At 31.2% G+C, this 23,117-nt stretch overlaps 4 protein-coding genes across 4 annotated transcripts; 2 read left to right on the top strand and 2 right to left on the bottom strand.

Annotated features, from left to right (window-relative positions):
• Positions 1-5,377: 5,377 nt before the first annotated feature.
• LOC124835009 (uncharacterized) lies at positions 5,378-7,351 on the bottom strand. Its single transcript, XM_047309856.2, has one exon. It carries the CDS (start codon positions 6,825-6,827, stop codon positions 5,436-5,438), a length of 1,392 nt encoding a protein of 463 aa, XP_047165812.1. The 5' UTR covers positions 6,828-7,351; the 3' UTR covers positions 5,378-5,435.
• A 5,508-nt stretch (positions 7,352-12,859) lies between these two features.
• Positions 12,860-13,804, top strand: LOC124835010 (uncharacterized). The gene has a single exon (XM_047309858.2). It carries the CDS (start codon positions 12,925-12,927, stop codon positions 13,663-13,665), a length of 741 nt encoding a protein of 246 aa, XP_047165814.1. The 5' UTR covers positions 12,860-12,924; the 3' UTR covers positions 13,666-13,804.
• Positions 13,805-16,590: 2,786 nt separating this feature from the next.
• On the top strand, positions 16,591-21,044 carry DEG5 (DEGP protease 5). Its single transcript, XM_047309837.2, has 8 exons — positions 16,591-16,874; positions 16,987-17,136; positions 17,482-17,544; positions 17,698-17,787; positions 18,643-18,765; positions 19,092-19,179; positions 19,876-19,950; positions 20,796-21,044. The coding sequence occupies exons 1-8, from the start codon at positions 16,647-16,649 to the stop codon at positions 20,900-20,902; spliced, it is 924 nt and encodes a 307-aa protein (XP_047165793.1). The 5' UTR covers positions 16,591-16,646; the 3' UTR covers positions 20,903-21,044.
• Positions 21,045-22,309: 1,265 nt separating this feature from the next.
• Positions 22,310-23,088, bottom strand: LOC124834996 (Small nuclear ribonucleoprotein family protein). Its single transcript, XM_047309838.2, has one exon. It carries the CDS (start codon positions 22,955-22,957, stop codon positions 22,613-22,615), a length of 345 nt encoding a protein of 114 aa, XP_047165794.1. The 5' UTR covers positions 22,958-23,088; the 3' UTR covers positions 22,310-22,612.
• Between the last annotated feature and the right edge of the window lie 29 nt (positions 23,089-23,117).

Genomic DNA, 23,117 nt, shown 5'->3' with positions numbered 1-23,117 from the left:
AAAAAAAACTAATAAATCATAACCATGGATTCCTTTGACTGTCAAAAATGAAAGTTTGCTCTGAACTATCACGCAGTAACCGTTGATTAATTAAAACAAACATATAAATGATAACAAGCATAAAGGATTTGTCACGTGTCAAATTTGTTGGGCCGTGTTTGGTAATACGACAACTTATTATCAATTTGTGGAATTTGCAAGTAACTGCAAAGTGAAGCCCCATCCACACTTCTTAGCAACCACATATTAAAATTCATATCTCTTAAAACATTCTAATATTTAATAATTTCGTTTCTAGCTATAATTTTATTATTTTAAAATTAATAACATTAATTATCCTAAGCACATATATTAGTATATGACATTAATATGTGTATGGTATTTCTAACTGTTGGGTCTATTCCTTATGTCATTGGTCAACCACATTGATGTTGGGTTAAGTTACTTATCGTTTTTTGCCCATTATTGACTGACGAACATGCCGTAATGAACTTTATATCTCCAATGTTTTACTTTTACGAATTTAACCTCCAATTATTATTTTTTTTCTTTTTGGATGAATTGTAAAATTCGTTCTTATGACAGAATTATGCCTAGATAGCATATAAGAGAAAAAGATATAATTTGTAGCATTTATTATTTATATGCTGAATCAGTTAAAGGTATTTAGTAAAAGAAAATTAATGTAAGGGACAACTAGATTAAAATCTTATAAAAAAGAAAAAAAAACAAATAAAAACAGTGTGTCGTAATTAGGGGGATAAAATTTCTTTAATCCCATTGGAGTATTTATAATAAGGTAAAAAATTTCTATTTATTTTTTATTTTAAAATTAAGATATCAGTGTTGTATTACAAATGACAATGAAGTAACATTCCTGCAATATTTCTTATTATCTGTAGAGCTGAAAAAAGTGTTTTATACTAAATGAAAGAGCATAATAAAGTCAATATCACAAACATTTTTTAGTGTTTACCATTACCATTGATAGAGGGTAACCAATAAAAGAACTAAGTGTAAAAACCCTTTGATTATGGAACAAAATTGATTGAAATTAAAGTTTTTTATTCTAAAATGATAGGAGTGAAGGAGAATGACTTTGAGTGAGTGGCATAGTTTTATGTTCAAACGTATCGAAGGAGTCTAAAATGGTGGTGTGAAGTCAGCATCCATCGTGAGTATGAGAATGAGACAGGTTTTGCATATTGAAATGTGAGCATAGAAAAAGAATCCATGTATGCACATGGGACTAACTACATACTCAAACTCTTTCTGTAACTGTCAAATCTATTCAAGCCATTCAAAAATAAATATAAATATTTAATTGCAATTTTTAAGTAAAACAAATATATGACTTGCAATCAATGAGTTACAGGGGAATCAAGAGTTTATGATGTATTTAGATTTTTTTCTCTTCAAAATAATACTTTTTAAGACAAATTCTTTAAATAGGTTCTCTGAAATATTATTTTCCTAAATAAACCTGTTTAATGTAAAAGAATTTTCTGTTTTTTTTAATACGAAGGAAAAATAAATAAAAATAAAAAACTATGAAAAAGTAAAAAAAGAAATATTTACACATGTTATTATAAATCATATTAGAGATTAAAAGGATTATATTGAGTTTTTTAATTTACTTTCGTGCTAATAAACAAGCGAAATCATAAATTTAGAGTCAAGTATTTAAAATTATCTGCAATTTGATGACTATTAACAAGTCAGTGAGTGAAAAGAATTGTGCAAATACATAAATAGTTATTTCTCCTGCATTATATCTCATTTAAATGTATTATTAATATTTATTTGTTTCTATTATAATAAAACATAGTTGAAAATAACAATATTAAAATAAAAATTTATTGATATATATATAATTGTATTTTGTTGTTTTCTCAATTTTAATCTCTCTTTTTAAATTTAAGCCATGCTAATTTTCACTTTTTTTTCATCATCACATCCTAACTAGGCTTAAGTACTGTTATCACATGATTTTTTTTAATAAAAAACCATACAAGTTTGTACTTAGACGTGTTTAATACAAAAGCAATAAAAATAATAAAATAAATATAAATAAGTTTTGTATTATTTTTAATTTATCTTTTTCTCTAGTTAGTAATTATTTAAATTTTAATTTAAAAAAAACCCAATTAAATTACTTAAATATGATATATATTTTTACATTAATGAGTAGCTAAAAGATATTAATAAATATAATTCTTGAATTTTTTAAAGTTTGATTTAATTATATTTATAACATAGATTCGGAATGTTGAATATAGTTATTGATAGTTATTTTACAATGATCCGGTGTCGCTCATATAAAACTTTTAAAATTTAAAATAACAAATAAATATTAATAGATAATGGATAAAATAAGTAAAAATATTTTATTTAAAAATGATACATATGAATTCTAAATATCTTTTCATGGTTTAATAGATTTTGACAAACACTTTAAGTTAGCATAAGATTATTGACAAGCTAGACAAAGGTGGAAAAATGGTTTTTTTAATGATTTAATAAGTAAATTATGTTACTATTCTGAAGAAATATTTTTATTATTTAATTTTTATTTAAGTTTTAAAAATATTTCAAAATATTTCAAAATTCTTATACTAAAATTATATTTTAATTAGTTTATAATTGTTTTTTTAAAAATACAGGTTAGCAGAACGGACTCAGGTATGTGAGTGTAAATTGTACAGTTTGGGCTTAATGACAGGCCCAAATACAAAATTTAACACATTTGGGTCAAACTGGATTAGTTTTTGTCTGCACCTCTATTTCTTTCTTTATTCTTAATATAAAAATAATTTTTAGATTGTGTAATTCATATTTTTTTAATTACATAATTTAAAATTTATATTTTATTTTTATTCATAATTTTTTTTAAGAAAAAAAAAATTATAAATTATACCATTCTAATTCATAAAAGACAAAATCTAAATTTTTCTATATGGAAGTGCAAAAAAAAATGTATAGAAGTGCACGAGTGATTACGATAAAACTACTATTTTAGCATCTGCACCTGCTATGTATATACATGTTCTTGCCATAAACCTAACATAGTAGTAACATAGAAGTTGTATAATGTGTTTTTGTTTAGTTTTTCTCTCAACAACAGTAAAAACAAATAGCCATTGAAAAGAAAATTACAAACCAGGAACTTCTCTATTAATAGAATAGAAAAAGTGAAATTAATTTAATTTGAATATTTGAAAATTTTAATAAAAAATTGTACAAGTTTTGTTTATGCAAAGACGAAGCATTTGGAACTTTAAAATAAACCATTACAAGCAATTGTCAGAATTTTCCCAAAACCTTTCTGTTTGATTTGAAAACACTTGGCTACCTTAGATCATAAGTCAGCAAATGTTTTAGAAAAATATAAATTAAACCAAGTTTTAACTGCATCAAATCTCTTTTAAGATTCACAGATTCACTAGTTGCAGGACAAACATGGTCTGCATTTTTACGCCAAAGAAATTACTGTTTTACAAGAATTTTGTCATTTTGCCCTTTGGATTCTCCTTTCTCAGAATTATTTTTATCCTACTATAAAAGAATATATTACTCTGAAATTAATTTTAAAAATATTATTTATTACTTTCTCTTAATCAAATGAATGATTTTTATAAAGTGATAATATGAAAATTAATTCTTTCAGATTACCAAATTAAATAATAAGAATCATAGGTAACTGTTTTCTAACTATTATTTTTCAAGGATAAAAATACTTTTACAATATTATTTTAACAACATTTTAATATAATTTATTTATCATTTTATGATTGATCTATATTAGTGTTTATTATTATTATTATTAATTATGAAATAATTTTGAACCAATTACAACACCTAAATAGTATTAAAATAATCATAAAAAAATATCATCAAATATCATTACCCTTTTTGTAATTATCATTGGAGCTATTTTTCTCTTACTTTTGTACTGTTATAATTTTAAAAAAAATTACACTAATTTTTAAAAATTATGTATAATTTTTGAATGGCGTGAATAACTGCGTTTGTCTGGAAAATTGTAGCCAAACGCTGACAATCACCTCGATATGCATAGGAGTAACATTTATCTTTGGACATAATTCTTCAGTGATGAAGCACACACTAATTAAGGGCATGAATAAAAAAATATTTGAAAAAATACACTAATTAAAGACCCGGTTGGTTTTTTTTAAAATTTTGAGAAAAAGTTTTTATAGAATGATTAAATCTATTTCTAAAATAGACATAATAATTTTTGTTGTTCTTTTATAAAAAAATAATCATGCTGCCAACTTTTTCCTAGAAAGAATGAATCATAATGTTGTATAAAATGAATGGACTCGATTAAAAACAAAAAGAAAATGGTTCAGAGCCCATCAAAGAGGTCCCCACAGAGCTATAATAGGTATATTGGTTCAGACAAATCTTGCATGCGTACAAGGATGACAATGACAACTCTATTGTTCTCATGGTACTCCCAAACAAACATTCATTTAGATCTAGTTTCGTAGATTTTGAATGTTAACCCCTCAGATCAATTCCATTACATATTGTAAATAGGAGGGAGGATGGTTAGAGCTCAAAAAAGTATTTAGATTCAAACTGTGTTTGGAAACTGATAAAAAACAAAAACAGAGAGTAACAGTTTGAAACAAAAAAATATAAATTTTTAGCTTCTGGTAAACAAATTTGAGATGTTAAAATTCTTAAAGTGGAATGTGAAATGAAGCGCACAGTGCAATGATATTATAAGTGAAACAAAATACTATGAAACTGAAAAATATTATATGTTAGAATGACATTTCATGCTGTACACAGGATATTACAAAAAGTCTGGCAATTATATAAAACAAGATCTTCAGAATGCATAGTAGATGGGAGGGACCCTGCACTTTTTATTTTTATTTTTTCTTCTGTTGTATTCTACACCAGTACTCATTGTGTTGAAACTTTGCATGTTGCAGGTAAAGATTGGGAATTTCTTACAAGATTCTCTGAGCCTCCCTCTCTACCAAAACAAGTTTTGAGGTGTGCATATATATATATTTTTTTTATGTTGGCAGCAACAAGGGTGCTTGCAGCAGGCTCACTTATATCAGACACCGACAGTACTGTGTCCCTGCCACTCTTTCTAAAGGCTGCTACAGACAACAACACTGGCCATAGGACTTTGGAGTTAAGATCGAGCCTTTCCCAAACGATACAAAATTCAAACACAAAGGTCCAAATGTGAATCTTTTGCTTTCACGGTTGCATGCAACCACTCCTATCAGTTGAAGCCGGTAATGGCCTCCCAGACACCATTACAGTGCATTCATTGATTTATTTTTATGTCAATAATTTCCATGATCATCGTCACCAAGAACACTACCCATGAATGAAGCTTTTGATGTTGATTTCAGTAAAGCATTTTACAAATTACATTCCGAGTGTCACAAGAACAATTTCAGGAAACTATGGATAAAAAATAAAACCAAGGAAACAAACATGACTTGTGTATCCAGCCGTGATGAACTTGAGCTTATGTTGCTTTGGTAGAATAATGGCTTGATACCTGCTGGATTTTCTGGTGGTCCTTCAGCAAAAGATTTGCCATTTTTTGGCTTTGTATTTGCACAAGATGGGATTTCCAAATATGAAGACAGATTCTTCTTCTTTGTCTGATCACCGATACAAAGTTCAGTGTTTCCTCTTACATCCAACCTTTTACCAAGTTTTGTAATGAACTCGTCTGGGAGCTGAAGAACTCCATCCAGCATGTTCTGGCTGATGTTGAGTTGATCTAAGTTAGGGAGGAAACCTAGATTTGGAGGAACTGGTCCACTGAGACTGTTGTTATCAAGGGAGAGAGCTGTAAGGTTCGTCAGAGATGAGAAGGAATTGGGTATGGAGCCAATCAATCCACATCCTGAGAAGCTCACTGACTTCAGCTTGCAAAGGTTCCCTAAGAAGTGGGGTATCTCTGATTTGATGGGGTTGTCATCAATGAGAAAATATTCTAAAAGCTTCAAGTTTGACAGGGTTTCAGGAATCGGCCCACCAATAAAATTGTGACTCAGATCAAGCAAGACTAACCCCTTCATGTTCCCCAAATCAGGAGGTACTTTTCCTGTAAGCCTGTTCGAGCTCAAATCCATCTTCCGAAGAACTTGAAGTTGTCCAAGTGAGCTAGGAAGGTTCCCTTCAAGCTCATTCCAACTGAGGTCTAAAATGGCAATACTTTTCAAATCTCCAATCTCCTTGGGGATTTCACCACTGAAGTTATTATAACTCAGGTCAAGTTGCTCCAAACTCACCAAACCACCAATCTCTCTTGGAATGTTTCCATGGAAGCTGTTCTGAGACAGGCTCAGAACTCTAAGACTAGTAACACCACCCAAACTTGGAGGTATTTCTCCAGAGAGTGCTGGATTAGACTGCAAAGCCAGGTGTTCTAAGGTAGAAAAAGGGCCAAAGAGAGTTGAAGATAGATTGACGGGTGAAGCAACAAAACAGTTAAAAATTGAAAGTGTTTTCAAATAAGTGAGTTTGAGCAAGGAGTTAGAAAGGTAAGCAGAAGACTTGCAAGGTGGGAAGAGTATATCAGGACCAACGTGGATCTTTGTGACATGAAAAAATGGTGGGTCACTGCTAACTTCACAGCCAACTCCAGGCCATGGGGTGTCAGTACATGGCTGAGGGTGTGCTTGGGCCCAGTCAGGGTCATCCAGAAGAGCATCCATCACTTCAAACAAACCCAACAACTCCTCTTCCATTACCATTTCTTCACCATGTACGCAACCAAACAAAAGAAACACAACAAGGAGAAGAGACAGAGAGGCCATTTGAGACTGTATGTGATGTGAGGGGAACTAGAAGAAGGGCAGGCAGAGACAAACACAAAAAATGGAGGCAAATGAAATGAAAGAGGCACTTCCTCTATATGAGGTTACTTGAATAGTGTTCATTGCAAAGGGGAAGAACGTAAAGGGGATTCTAGGGATCTCATTTTTTGTGTGTCAGCAACCAAGACTGCAAAGAAAAAGCCAATACTTGCTGTCTCCCTTAGGTTCCCAAATTTGCATTTGTGAGTATGACAGTGTTAGTTTACATGGAAAAGGGATTGAACGGGAAAGACAAATCGATTGCTATAAAAGGTAATATACATTTCCAGAACAGTTTAATGGTTAATGCATAAAAATGACACCACTCTGTAAGCCTGCAACAAAAAAAGTAAAGTAAAGAGAGATGAACAACAACTCAGACTCATAACCTACATTCTTTATCTGTTCAATCAATCAACTTGTGCAAGGCAAAACCTTTTTCAGTTTTTGAACCACCCAAACAATATAAAAGTTTTTTCTTTGCCCAGTTAACTGCTATTTTTTATCCTTTTCTCAGTGTACGATTATGAACTACCGATCCTCTTCATCTTGTACACTTACCCAATTTAACACTTTTATTTATTACTAAAATTCTGAAACAAAGTTTCTAACTTCAAATTAAAACAAATTCCCTTATGTCTGATCACTAGTGGTACAGTATCACCGATACCAGTGTACCATTAATATTCGAGTATTTGGCATCCAAATCTGGCTTCAACTAAACATGATTTTCTTTATTCCTTTTTATTCTATATATGCTCATAGTTCTTTCTTTCTCTTTTTCTTTTCTACAGATTTACTCTTATACTTTAAATATCAATACTCAATCTTAAATGAATACTTTGGATATCAACTCCCCCTTCCAATCAAGCCATGAAGAGGGCCTGTAACTTTCATTGTCCTTTTTGTATCTCACATCTATTCTCTTCACATCTTTTATTTTCTTCAGATTTTAATAATTGAGTTTAATTAACTTAACTTTAAACATATCATAAACTACAACTCACAAAGATTGTCACATAATTTTTTTTCATTTTTTTTAAATCTATTTTTTATTTTGTTCCTATATAAGAAAGTAAAATCTTTACTACTCAATATATAATATTTTAATTTTTTGAAGATACATGGTTTTATCATAATTAAATAAACTAAGACTTTTATCTCCTGAATACTTTTATTTGTAATTTTTAAAAATGTTTAAAGAAAATTAGTTACTACAAATTTATTTTAATGTAAAATATTGAAATATTATCTTGAAAAGGCTCGTATTTTGTTTGGGCTTCGATGATGACAGACTAAGGCCCGAAAATGCATGGGTCGCGGTTTTCAAGGTATTACTTTACAGAGACTCGCATTTTCGGGTGTTGCTCCCTCCACCCCCACACCTTTCTTCCTCCACCTCCCCTTTACTATTTTGCCCTTAAATAAAATTTTATTTTTAGGGTTAATTTTTTTAATTTTACCCATTCACAACCTATTCCACTAATAACCTATTTTAGTTCCTCCTACATGAGTAAAATATTTTTCTTTTATTTTAACATTATTTTTCTTCATCTCTTTCTTTTGTCGCGGTGAGATACTACAAGTTGTAAAGGTTGGTGGTAGTGGAAAGAATTATCAAGTAGTCTCCCTCTCGTGGTGCAGTGTCGCTCTCGTGATGCAGTGTCGCTCTCGTGGTGCAGTGTGTGGAGTGGTGCAGTGCGTGTGTTGCTTCCTTAAGGTGTGTTTTCGAATAAACCTTCAAATAAAACCCTAAAATAAAAAACGTAACTTTTAAACGGTGACATCCTTCAACGGATGTCAACATCCGTTTAAGGAAAGAACGGATGTCAACATCCGTTTAAGGAAAAAAACGAATGTCAACATCCGTTTAAGGAAAAAACGGATGTCGACATCCGTTTTTTCCTTAAACGGATGTTGACATCCGTTTTTTTCCTTAAACGGATGTCGACATCCGTTTTTTCCTTAAACGGATGTTGACATCCGTTCTTTCCTTAAACGGATGTTGACATCCGTTCTTTCCATAAACGGATGTTAACATCAGTTCTTTCCTTAAACGGACTCTGAGTTACGTTTTTAATTTTAGGATTTATTTTATTAGTTTATTCTTTATTTTGGAAATATTTTAATAATTTAATTTAAATGTTTTGATTTATTATTTTTTAATATATTTTTAATGTATGTTAATAATGTAAGGAAAATGAAGAAGAAAGAATCGTATGAGGAGAAGTGAAACGGAGAAGACAAATGGAGTTGTAAAGTAAAACAGAAGACAAATTGTTAAACGAAATTGAGAGATGGAAAGATTGAGTGCAGGGAGTAAAGTAGGAGAACTAGGTTTGGAATAAATTAAAATAATAAAAATAAAAAATTTTAATTTGAGGATATAATTGGAATTAAAAAAAATTGGGGAGGTGGAGGGAGAAAGGTGTGGTGGTGGAGGGAGCAACACCCGCATTTTCAGTCTCTAAAACGGAAATTTGACCATTACACCGTGGCTACTAAAGAACTGAACTTCATTTTCTAATCACACTAGCCCCTTTAAGAATATATATAAATAAATTTTAATTCAAAGTCATTCCAAATATATCATTAAATTATATCAACGAAGTAATAATAATAATATAAAAATTAAATTTATCATATTCGTATTTGTAATATAGTTTAATCTTAAATTTTAAAATTCATTAAGTTTGTTAATATAACTTTTTATGCAATAGTATCACTAAAGTAAAGATAAAAGCAAAAAACATTTATCATCAAATTTTGTGGATACAAAAATATGATTGAGAAGAGAAATATCATTAAAGATAACCAATTAGCTTAAAAACTAAAATAAAAAGGGAAAAAAATGTGTACAAGACAAAACCTTAAGACTAACCATGGATATGATGAGTGGGGAAGTAATTCTCACACTTAATCGCAACCTACAAATTATAAGGGCTATTATTTTATTAAGGACAATATATATAAACATAGATTTACAACATTGGAAAACAATATATATGTAATTTATAATAAAAAATAAATAATGAATTAATAAAAAAAAAACTATATATATATTAAAATATTATCAGAAAAATTATGTCAAAATATATTTTTTCTTTTATTAATTATGTCTTCTTCTAATTATAATCAAGTAAGTACAATTGCAATTATATTGAATCTTGTGCCCTGTAATTATGCACTCATAACTGTCTTACATTATTGGAAAAAAATATCATGATCATTAATTCCATTTGTTGAATTCTAGTGATTTGTTAGAAAGCCTTGATGATGTGACTATTAAGTTAAAAAATAATACAATATTTCCACCTATATTCATAGCTTTGGAAAAAAATTAAGGAACATGTTTGTCCCGTAGAAGTTAATGAATTTAGTATTTTAAGTATCAAACCACAAACCCATTATATTCATATTTTTCAAAAACAAAATATACCAATTGTATATGTTTTTATTGCAATGTTTTATGGTAATAACTCAACTCAAGGGAGCCATATTAAGGTTAGAGCAATGTAATTTATAACGAAAAAATAATCAATAATTACTGTCAAAATAAAATAAATAATTTTAGTTAAAAAATTAAGAATTTAGTAATATTTCATTAACTCCTGAAGGCTGTAAAATAACAATAACGATTTTATTACAATAATAGTTATATTTTTATTCTAGAAACAATCATTGGGGTGATGATGATGGACCTGTATAAAGAATGAGTACCAGATGATGAGTTAACAATAGTACTGAAAGAAGTATGAAAAATATATTTTAAGATATTACGATTATAATCTTTCATAAATTTTTGAGTGACTTGAAATATTATTTTATTCCTAATAATATATTTTAATTCAATAGTAATTTTTGAATGTTTTCACCTGTGTGATGAGAAACTCCTTTCATAAGAGTAGTATAGTATCTATGAATAAAAAGTGAAAGGATCAAACAGACAGAGTAATTATAAAATATTAGCTTGTTGTAAAGCGAGAAGAAATAAAACTAATTTTAAATCGTTTGTAGTGATGTTTTAAACACAATAATGTGTTTGTGAATAAAATCCAGTCAATCCCATGAGAGAGGCAAACCCAAAATCATGTTGGCCTCTCTTTCATCAATGATACACACAATAGACAAAACATCATAAAAACAGACGAAACCACATCTTTATCTTGCTGTTCTTGGTCTGTTCCTCCAGTTATAACAAATTTCAATTAAATGTAGTTTTATAATTAATGCACAATCTTTTTTGATGATTCGATCCCGAAAGAAAGAGATAATTAGCCAATTATAAATCGACAAAGCTTTTATGAATTCTAACCCACCAGTTCTTTTGCTCCCGAACATAGAAGTAAATGAATTAACAACTACAACCAAAGGCCCAAGAAAGCACAAGTATTGAAGAGATTTTAAGCATATGACCTATAAATTGAAGGAAGCTTTTATTTTTCAATTGTTTTTGCAATAAAGTTTCATGATATGCCTGCCACACAATCTAATGTCATCATCTTGATGTCGGGTGCAACTATATTTAAACTGGTGAAGAAAAGCAAAACTTGGGCTGCTCAAGGAGATTCTGCCACATGTTAGGTGATTTTAAGGTTTCATATGCTTCGTGTGCTAAGCTTTGAACCTTATAAAAACGAGAAGAGTTGTTGGAAAGGGCCCACAAAAACCATTATATTGCCCAAGAAGAACGAGAGTTAATCAGACTTTGGTAAATGATTGCTTGGATTTTGGTTTTTGTTTATTTGTCATAATTCAAGAATCCTGCGGATAAAGATACACCTAGCAGGCCACCTAGGCAGCTTCTATAACTAGTCATCTTCTTCATCATTCATAGGAATCTCAAATTCTCGTTTCATAGCACAGGTGTCTGTCTGAGTTATATCATATTCACACACGTTTCAACATTTTGCTCAATCATTTCTGTTATTTTCACTTTCACGGCTAGCTGCTACAACAACATGGAGGAATATCTATTTCGGAATTATTTCTATTTCTATTCTTAGCAAAAACTTTGGTTATAACACGCTCATCATTCTAGAGAATTCCTCAAGCTATGTACTTCAATATATCGTCCATGCTTCTGTTATTTTAATGTTCGGAAAGCAATAAATAAAACGTGTGTCCAATGGTAATGAAACAAGCAACGTAATATCGACTTATTAACTTATAAAATAACTTTTCGGCTTGCCTTGTATAAAGTTTGGTTTGACATGGTCCGTGTTGGAGGAATTATTACATTAATTATTTATCTAAGAACACGATAATTGCTTAATCAACTCTTGATTTGGGGGAAATTTGGTATGCCTTTGAACAATCAATGCTTACTTATCATGCATGACGTTATGATATTTTGACTTCCTCTTGTGGCCAAATTCCTTTTCATTTTCATTCCCAATAGTTTTTAGTTTGCATAGCTATCATGTAAAATAATTGAGAGAAAACTAAGCCAAATAACCTAAAACCAGAGACCAAAAGGCAGATCTTAGCCATTTTTTATTTTTAAACTCACGCAGATATTGGTAACTATTCTATATTGTACCTGTAGTTTCTGTTACACGTGAATACATTATTAAGATATTTATACACAGTTGAATAACACATTCTTCTCCGTCAATTTAGTGCGTACCACTGAACAGAACTAAGATCATTATTAAGACAATTCCTGTATCATGTTTTTAACAAATACAGATGGAGCCAAGATTCAACTCAAACACATCATAGGGATTAAATTATTCACCAAATTAGCTGGCACATTTTTGCTCAACAGTTTATTGGATCATCATTCAAAACCATCCAAATGAAAACAAAACTTGTCAATATAGAAGGGTATATTTGTATTTGTAAAGGATTAATCATTTAATACTTAATCATCATGAATCAAACATTATATAAATATAAATATATATATATATATATATATATATATATATATATATATATATATATAAGTTCTACAGAACTCATTTGAACTCCCACCAAACCTCAATTTATACACACTCTCTAAAGTAGGCCTCAGCAAGCTTCACACACTCCTGTCACTTCCCTAAACTCCTGCATGGCGAAACCACTATATCTAGAGGAAGATTTCAAACCAAAAGTTCGTACCCATGGAACAAAAAGTCTATCTTTCTTTGCCTCTATGTTGTCCCTTTTCGTCTACATATGTGTCTTTTATACCTTCAACCTATCTCCCTATTCTCTCCTCAACAACAACATCTTCTGGTTTTTCATGTCCAACACCCTCATTCTCATCATTGCTGCTGACTATGGAGCATTCTCTTCATCCAAAAGAAACCAAGATCTCTATGAAAAGTATGTGCAACACAGTCAAGCGCGAAACCATGCCTCCTCATGCGTACCCAAATATGATCAACAAGTTCATAAACAATGCATTAACCCCAAACAAGAAACTGTCTCTGATCAAAATATCCCAGAACGTGTACTTGAAATTGTGGCGATAAATCAGCCTAAAAAATCTATTGAGTTCTCCCGTGAGAAAAGGTCTGCACTTCATTATTTGCATGAGGGTAATGAAAAGATTGAGGAGAAAGCAATTCATGCAAAAATTTACCGGCGAAGTAAGTCTGATAGATCCAACCGAGTCAGGCACGTAGTGAATGAGGAGAGAGAGAAGATGGTGCAAAGATCAGAGACTGTGAAGGCAAAAGCAAACGTTGAAGAAGAAAATGAGTTTTCTAAGATGTCAAACGAGGATCTGAATAGGAGGATAGAGGAGTTTATTCATAAATTTAAATCTCAGACAACTAGCAAAGTCTGTCAAATTCAGAATCTGTAGACTATGTTCCAAAAAATTTTGCGTTGTACCTTCTGTAGCTGTCTTCAATGCTGTCTTATGGCATAGACCTGTTTCAAATGTTGAGTTTCGTTTTCAGTTTGTGAAACAATCTTGAATATTTGTGTTGTCCATTTAGTTTGCTATGTGTGCACCTGCAGTTTCTTCTCATGCTCAACATTTCTTTTATCTTTTTTGGTATAAATAAATTGTTAGTATAAACATCGAGACTTTAACCCTTAAAGTTGAAAAGGAAAGTGCGAGTCTAAATTTCAGATAATAAAAATGAAAAAATAAAACATTATATAATGAAAAGTTAAAACATTATATAAAAATAAAAAATCGATTTGTATCAATCTCTTATTTCGACTTTTATCTTATTCTCGTTCGTGTCTCTTCGATTATAAGGAACTCGTCTCTGAGAAGAGATTTTGGATATCCAAATGTTAGACCACAGAATGAGAGATAGATTTTGTTGTTGAACTGGTGCGAAATCTATTAACATTTTGAGAAGTTATATATGTTGATTGAGATATTGTGGGTCTTAATCTATATAGGAGCATGCATCTTTACTGTGCATTCGTGTAAAGGTGAAAATGACGGTTGAACAAACTTAAGATTTGTATGCACTGTGTACACGTTGAAATGTATTGCTATTTTATTGTTATAGAATCTTATTTTTGGTGACATTTTATTTGATTATGCAACTAATACTACACTAACAGCTTCCTCCTATTTCTGTTAAGTCTTCTATTCATTCATCTTCTCATCAATTCATGTTTTAATATTTTTTAGATCTTTAAGGCTTCCTTAATTTCTTCTCATAATCTATATATTTTTAAGGCTCTTTGATTCTGACGGATTGTTGTCTATTTTCTGGTATAACTTATTAATTATATTCATATTGTTTAAAGAGATAATTTAAAAACATTTTTTTAATCTTTTGAAAAAAATTTAAAAATAAAATTATGATGGAACTTTAAATTTCAAAATAACAATATTTTAAATATTTTAGATTATTGAGTCTAATCATACAATGTCTAAGAACTTGATGTGGAAACAATAAAAACTAATACTATTTGATACTATGTGTTGGCTAATCGCAATTTTTGGATAATGAATGATGAAATATTGATGTAAAATTTTTAATTAATAATGAATACAAACCAATTATACTCTTGTAAAAAATACATATAACTGATTCTGACGAAACACAAATATTTAATTTAATCTCAAGTGACATAAAAACTTAAGTTTTTATGGAAAATATTGGGAAGGATATTTAGGAAAAGAAACCGACACAGACAAAAAAAACATATCCCTAAAAGTCGTTTTCTACAGATACATTAATTCTGTATTTTGTGGAATTTTTTTAATAAATTAAATTTTTTATTTGTTTCTAAAAATTAAATGTACTTTTCAATGGCTATTGGGAGGATCAATTAGTTTTCATCTTTTATAAATGCACTTATAAATATGATAATACGTGACTAAATAATTGGGTCAACAAACCAATCCGCTGTCTTGTTGTTGGCATGTTTAAGTGGTGTTATGATGAGTTTATAACTACTCATTTAATTTCTATGTTTATCTAAATTATGCGTTTTAATTCACTTATCATGTTCAACCAAAAAAAAATTCAATTTATGAATTATTTTTATTTAGACTAATATTTGTGGAGATTTTTTATTTTAGTGGAATCAATATTATATTAAATAGCTTCTTCAATCTACTAAAGCAATAAACTTCAACAAAACAGCTAGATCCAAAGTGGAATGTTTTTATAGAGGAAGTTTGATTTTCGAAACAAATGTAATTGTAAATTTATACATTGTATAAATCAGATTTGAAAAAACAAATAGCAAGGAAATGAAATGATACAAAAATTAAAATGATTTGCTTACAAAAGGAAGTCTTTAATTGAATTATATTGTATTTAAGACAACTTTACCCGAGTACAGGAAAACACTACAATAAGTGCAAAGAGATTGCATGCATTATTAAATACCAGCACAAAAAAATTCACTTAAAAACGTAAATAATGAAAAAAAAATGTAAAAATGGAAGATAATTTATTGAGGAAAATATCAAGCATTTAAATAGTTCATACATGAAACACTATGAATAGTACGAGTACGAGTACTTTTATATTTTTTACGTTATATATTCCTTATTTTTTTACGTTTTATACCAATATGAGTACTTTCATATTCTTTTATTTTTGACATTTTATACGAGTATGAGTACTTTTATATTTTTATCATCCTTAAAATTTACATTAAAGTTCTTATAAACTATAACTTTATATATTTATCTTAATGTAACCTCTACATTACGTACCTTGAAAGTTCATTCCATTGTTCAGTACAACTTATGCTTCGTCTAGTTTCTTCTTTTAACTATTCTTCAATTTTATTGAAATACACATTTTATGGTATCTTACCTATGGATTTTTATCTTTACAATAATATATTTTAACTTTTGTATATCTTTAAAAGAACAAAAATTACCATTTAAAAATTGACCAATTTTTATTTATTGTACATCTTTTATTTTTCGACTTTTCCCCCTCTCCTCCTCAATGTTTTAACAATAATATTATTATAAATGTAAAATATAAAATAAAATTGATAAAGATGACTGTGTTATACCATACTATAAAATATTATTAATAATATTTATACACACCTACTTCGATTTTAATAACTGGATTGTTAGAATCCAAGTATGTACATGGTTGGATAATTACCAGGCAACGTATTTATCTTAAATTTGCATCGTTATCATATTAATAAAAACGTAAATTCAGAGTCATCATTACATTGGATATTCCTAAAACATAGTAAATTTGATATTAATATTTGTGATAAAGTGTAGTTTATATAATATTTATACATAGATAAACATTTACACATTGCGAAAAGAAATAGTAAAGTAAGTGGAATAAAAACACTGGTAAGGAATGGTCTTATCGTGTCTGAGAAATGGCACTGTGTTCTCTGCAAAACAACCTCTTTCCATTGCCAATGCTAAACAGTACTTTCTCAACCAAGAGCATTCCCTCTGTCACTACGCGTCGAGCCACCATCTTTGGTTCCACCCTCCTTCTTCTCAATTTTCCCAATCTCAATTCAACACCACTTGCACTTCCACAGCTTCTGCTGGATGACGAGCTTCAGCAACAAGAAGACCACGTTGTGCAACTCTTTCAGGTAATCCCAACTTTGCTTAGGTAGTATCAGTAGCACACTGTTGAATTTGTTAAGTATAAATTTTTCTTCTTTTGCTATATTTTATTAAATACGGGAATTGGGATTGTCACAGGATACTTCACTGTCGGTTGTTTTCATTAAAGACATTGAATTGGCTAAAGTTCCCAAGTCTTTTTCCAAGGGAGCCGTGCTGGATGAGGACGAAGATGCAAAAGTTGAAGGCAGTGGTTCAGGCTTCATTTGGGATAAATTTGGTCACATAGTAAGATACCCCAAATCAGAAATAGGGAAATTGTTCGACCCATTTGGATTTTATTCTGTTTATCTCAATTTACTGTTTCACTGGTGGAGCAGTTTTTATTTGAAGTTTATGATGATAGTTACCGAAAGGACAAATTTTTACTTGCAAAATGGTGTTTTCAATTCAATGAAGATTGAAATGTGGAAAACTGTTCCGTTGACTTTGAAATTTCTTTGATCATTATCAACGTAATTGACAGTGAATAACACATGTATGCATATTTTGACAAGATATCTTAATGGCTAATAAGGAATTGTAGTGGTTACCGGTTGTTCAAACTAGTGATGTGTTTTTTCTGGTGGACAGGTAACCAATTACCATGTTGTTTCTAAACTGGCTACTGATACAAGTGGTTTACAACGTTGTAAGGTTTTCCCTTGATGCTGTTAATTCCATTAAACTTCTATATTGTATTTTTTGTCAGAGAAGAATGATTATATTTTCCCACATTTTCCATCGATTTGTTTTACTAGCATTTCTCTGGGTAGCAATAGTATTACACATTCGTACTGCTGTCTACAGGTGTTCCTAGTTGATGCCAAAGGGAATAGCTTTTACAGGGAAGGCAAGATAATTGGTTTTGATCCAGCGTACGACCTAGCTGTTCTGAAGGTATACATTCCAATCCTCTCTTTTTTTTTACCCTTCATTTTATTCCTTTTCAGAACATATGGTTCTTTGCTACTTCTGTGGCATCTACTCAATGCTCTCTCTCAAAACACTTCCACTCTCCGATCCACCATCGTGACATATCCTCGTCTGCTACTTGAAAACTGGCATTCTTCAAAACTGTTGTTACCCATAATGGCTTTTACAGTAAAGTTCGGCAAGTTGCCTTACTAAGCACATAATTTATCTCAGGTATATGGTCATTTTTTAACATCATAATGGGAAAGCCTAAATCTTCCAGCCCAAATTTTGTTGTGAGCATGTTGATATAGTATAGCAAAATTATTGTTGGCTTCAATTTTCCCTTTCTAAGGTTCCAAAAAGTATTAAACAATATTGATGTTCATCAAACTGAAAGTCCAGTTGAGTAGCTAAGTCAGTATATTTGTCTGGTAGAAAAGACGTTTTATTTATGGTGCAAAAGCCATACTATTCTATCCCAGTTAAAAGAAAAAGGGAAAAAAAGAGAAAAAAGCTCTAAATGTCTTTGACCGTAAGTATTTCTAAAGTGAATAGAAATGAAAAGTTGGTTGTGAGCTTAAAGGATTTGTAAAGACAAAGAATCAGGAGCTTGCAGTAGTGAAAAATCAGTGACAACATGAAATGAGCCTTGGAAGAAATTGATGTCGCAGCTTCGCAGCCTGCACTATACATTTTATACATGATAGACATATTCTCATTTTTCTTCTTTTGTCTGCCTAATAAAACCAATATACTAAGTTACATTTATCTTCTGCATTTTTCTTTCTCTTCTTGTGTGCCACTCTCAGAAATGCATAAAAGTTGTTCTATTTGCAGGTTGATGTTGATGGATACCAAGTAAAGCCAGCTAATCTAGGTCAGTCTAACAATTTACGTGTTGGCCAAAGTTGCTTTGCCATTGGAAATCCTTATGGATATGAGAACACTCTCACAACAGGGGTAATTTTTAGTAATCTGTTTCTAACATTTCTGTCCATTCAGGCAAAATAGTTGTAGAAGAAGAATAAAACTTATAGATGAAATTTAGATAAATTATTTATGCTGGCCCATGTAAAAATTTTGTCATGCTGATCTATAGTTTCTCATATAGAACAAAATTCGTTAGATTTTTCAGAATAATGCCTAATTTGACATGCGACCAACTTGCAACCATGTAACCATTTTGAGCCACGTGAAGGCACTGGGTTTGAGCAGTAATAGTAAGTTCTGTTGCTCCAAAAAAGTATAATGTGATCATTCTGTATTGTCTGATGTAAATTATGCAGGTGGTCAGTGGTTTAGGCCGCGAGATACCTTCACCAAATGGAGGGGCTATTAGAGGAGCTATTCAAACTGACGCAGCAATTAATGCAGGTAACCTAACCTTAATTGACGTTCATAGTGTTAGGACCTCAACCTCCTCTAAGTAAAAGTTAAGGACTGTGGGGGAACTGTAGTTTGTACTCTAACTCATTGCACATCAATAAAAATGGTCACTTCAATTTTCCCCCTGTACTCTACAACTTGGGCATTGATTGAGACTACGTAACAATTACTTTTTAATCTCTCTTCTCAACATGATTTTTAAAATATGTTTTGTCCATGTATATCAGTTTTAGATGTGATTTGATTAGTTAAGCTAAATCCATTTCGAAGCTATCAGAGCAGCTGCAAGACTGAAACAAAATTCTGCAGAAGGACATGGGCATCAACAATGCCAGTTATATATTTAGTACAGATGGCTGCATTATTCTTGGAAATTATGAGGCCCAAGTGAGATCAACCTGGCAGATTCACTTCGTTCTGCCTAAAGGGGAAAGAAAATATATAGTTCTGAAAATAATTTTGGTTAAAAACGTTTTACTTAGAGAAATTACTAGATCTATTTTGGTCCCTGTTTCACTGTCTTATGACATGAGTTTGCTGTTTACTGAAGTGCCAAGTTTTAGATGGTATTGTTTGTTACAACTCTTAGGATTAACCAAATTATTTTGGAGTTAAGTATTTTCTTAAGTTGCTGTTGTACGAGACTATGTAGGTATAATCTTATATGTGCACGAATGTGACCAGGAAATTCAGGTGGACCATTGATTGACTCGTATGGCCATGTTATTGGAGTAAACACGGCTACCTTCACTAAGAAAGGTAATAAGAAACTATTGCTTTTATGAATATACTTCCTTAATACTCTAAAGAGGGAATAAGAGACTTGTGCTTTTAGTCTGAATTAGACAGGAAATCTTAAATAATGTTACTATTACTTCCTTTGCATCATTTTTTGCTGCAAAACTCCAGTACATCATATTTATTTAAAAGATGGTCGGACACAAGAAACTGCAACACAATTTAAGTCTAGAAAATTGATATGATCTTTTCTCTATCTAGTATCTTGCTTCCGTAGAAAAGGTGTTGAGTAAGGTAACGAACTCACAGATTCATCATCACCTTTACTTTTTTTCTTTATTTTCTAAAAGAGTAATCAGTCCTTAGGATTTTGTTCCCTTTTATTTCATATGTATAGTATATCCGCTCAATTGAGGAAGCTATTTCTTCCACTGAAACTGCTAACAATGTCAATTTGTCTAATATGTGTATGTTATGATCAATGCTAGTTCTAGGAATTAACATGAAACTCAAAGAACATAGGAAAGAAAGGGTTCCGAAATAATTACTTGATTGTATTGAATGTTTTACAAGATATGAAAACTGCCTATGCATCCATTAATAATTGGCCAGTTATAACTACTAACTAACCAACTAATTGTAACCCGCTCCTTACCATACATCTTATTTCATATCAGTGCCCAGTTAAATTTAAACTATTTTAACCTAAATAAGAAATTAATTTGTTGTTCCTCTTAATTTCACCAGCATTATCTAAGCTTATTGTTTTGGTGGAAAGGGTTATTAAAGCTAAATTAGAATAATTTCTACTAGTAGACTATTATTATGTTTGAATAATGATTGTTACTCATTTTGATGCATTTCAGGGACTGGAATGTCGTCAGGTGTTAACTTTGCAATTCCCATTGACACAGTCGTCAGAACTGTTCCATACCTTATTGTCTACGGAACACCTTATAGTAATAGGTTTTGATTGTTCATGTCACATTCTATAAAACCCGAACTTTGAATATCATTTTTACCTTCAAGTTGTACATGAAACACCATGTCTATTCTAAAGCTAAACAAGTATCCTCACTTCTAAATCTGTAAAATTTGCCACTACCCTTTTAACATTTTTCTGTGAATCCGGATATCTTTCGTTCTGAAATAAAGGATTAATCTCTCAAAGTAAAATATAAAACATTTAAAGGACAAACCTTTTTCAATTACATGCTTTCTTCTTTGTAAATAGATATTAGTTGCTGGCCTCCGGTCTAAAATGCATATTTTTGGACACATCACTAAACAAACAGAAAAGATTGTTCATTTTCTCAGGCTTGTGATACAGCAAGTTTTGTTATAGTTGCTCCAATAGGCAAAGCAAAGTCATGCATATGGGAGTTTTTCAAACCATATATGTCGGATATGCGGTGAATTGCAGTCTGTTTCTTCATTTACAGTGATCTGGGTGGTTTTATGGATTCTTGAGCATCGAGTCAATGATGATTTTTTGCACAATCAACTTCACTTTGTTTATTTACTTCCCTTGTGCCATTGTTACATTTCCAGCATTTTTGTCGAGACCAATTGATCATCACCGTCAAAAAAGCTAACAGTTGATAGTTGTACCTAGTTCGTGCACAAATTCTTAAACGTGATTGATGATAAGAGAACATAAAAAAAATATTCACTCAGTTCTGTAATCTAGAGTGGTAGCCGTGCTAATAATACTTAGATACGAATATTAATAAAAAATAAATAAAGGTTCAATATATGTAATATATACTACGGTTTTAATAATATATATTTTGGTTTGCTTTTTAAAAGCACAAAATACCATGTAGTATTAGTATAAATCATTCGTGTATGGTGATGTTGCGCAAAATCTACTGATTAACCGGTACATGTGAGATAATAATGCTCTTCCAAGTCCTTTTTACCCACGAACTTGTTATCGTTTAGAATATTTCATTTTCAGAAAATGCTTATCTCTCACTTTCTTTTACCTGTTGCACAGCATTCACACTAGGAGCTCTACTAATATGGGTTTTCCTTCTATACACCCTTTTCTTTTTGTCATTCGTGTTTCTCTAACTAACCAATTTGACAGTTTCGGAAGACCAACGCAAGATGTTTTTTACGTACCCGATGGATTATGCATTGCACTGAATTTACGCACTCCACAACAGATAAGTGCACAGCAGAGGAGTTTGTTCTTGTAGTCAAAATTGTCATACTACAGACCCCAAACATTGGCATGGCATCCATAATACCTCTCTTACAACCATCAAGGATACTGATTATGAGAGAATAATCAATGAGCTCTACTAGGAATTGTTTGATTATAAACTCTCTTGATTTCAAACACGAAAAAAAAAACAAATAATAACTATCCGCGAACATGAATCCAGTTACAATATCAAGATTTATGAAGTAATTGCATCTGCAATGTAACCATGATTGTGTTTGAGATGTATACATACGTTTTCCGCAATATCAAGCAATACAAACTACTACCACAACCGCAGTTTAACAAAAGAAATTCACCCGTTCCTCGCTCACATCACATCCGATAGAATATTTAGCATCTCAAAATATACAAAAACATGAACATAGTAGCACGAATATACTCTCTTTCGTTTCAATAACGAAACATTAGCAATTGAAGAGGCACTCACAGTCGATACATAGGAGACCCTAGCTAACTCGGTGGTGCTGGATGAAGCGAGAGGAGAGAGAAGTGTTCGTGGATAGAGGAATCGACGTGACAAGAGGTGCGACAAGAGGAGGGAATGAGAATAAGACCGAGACACCTCTGTTCCATGGGAGAAGGCGAGGATTGGCGCGTGCTGCGATACTCGATGGCGTCTTGGAGAATGATGTTGCCTTGTTTGTCGATGCAATAGAAGGAGCCCAGAAAGAACCTTCCGTCTTTGATCCCCACCAGCATTCGCCGAAACAGCAGCTTCCGCGCCCGACTCACCGCACCGGAGCCACTGGAGTTCTCTGCTTCTGCTTCGACCGGAACAGCTTCTTCTTCTTCCATCTCACCGCACCGATGTATGTGTGTGTTTTGCGATCAATTGTTTTCCACTGGCTTTTGGATTCCAAAGCAAAGCCACCGCACCTATTCACCGCCTTAACCTAATGTGGGAATTTTATAACTTCAAATGGACTTGGAACCTGTTTCACACTTTATTATAGTA

Source organism: Vigna umbellata, chromosome 5 (assembly GCF_029865625.1).
Source record: "Vigna umbellata cultivar VRB3 chromosome 5, Vumbellata_1.0, whole genome shotgun sequence".
NCBI lineage: Eukaryota > Viridiplantae > Streptophyta > Magnoliopsida > Fabales > Fabaceae > Vigna > Vigna umbellata.
The sequence above is the reverse complement of the archived record's forward strand: the minus strand, read 5'-3'. Positions and strand labels throughout refer to the sequence as shown.

Coding starts and splice junctions, on each gene's coding strand:
- LOC124834996 (XM_047309838.2), bottom strand. CDS start 22,957: ATGGAAGAAGAAGAAGCTGTTCCGGTCGAAGCAGAAGCAGAGAACTCC.
- LOC124835010 (XM_047309858.2), top strand. CDS start 12,925: ATGGCGAAACCACTATATCTAGAGGAAGATTTCAAACCAAAAGTTCGT.
- DEG5 (XM_047309837.2), top strand. CDS start 16,647: ATGGCACTGTGTTCTCTGCAAAACAACCTCTTTCCATTGCCAATGCTA. Junction 16,875..16,986: donor ACGTTGTGCAACTCTTTCAG/GTAATCCCAACT, acceptor GGATTGTCACAG/GATACTTCACTGTCGGTTGT. Junction 19,180..19,875: donor TGACGCAGCAATTAATGCAG/GTAACCTAACCT, acceptor GAATGTGACCAG/GAAATTCAGGTGGACCATTG.
- LOC124835009 (XM_047309856.2), bottom strand. CDS start 6,827: ATGGCCTCTCTGTCTCTTCTCCTTGTTGTGTTTCTTTTGTTTGGTTGC.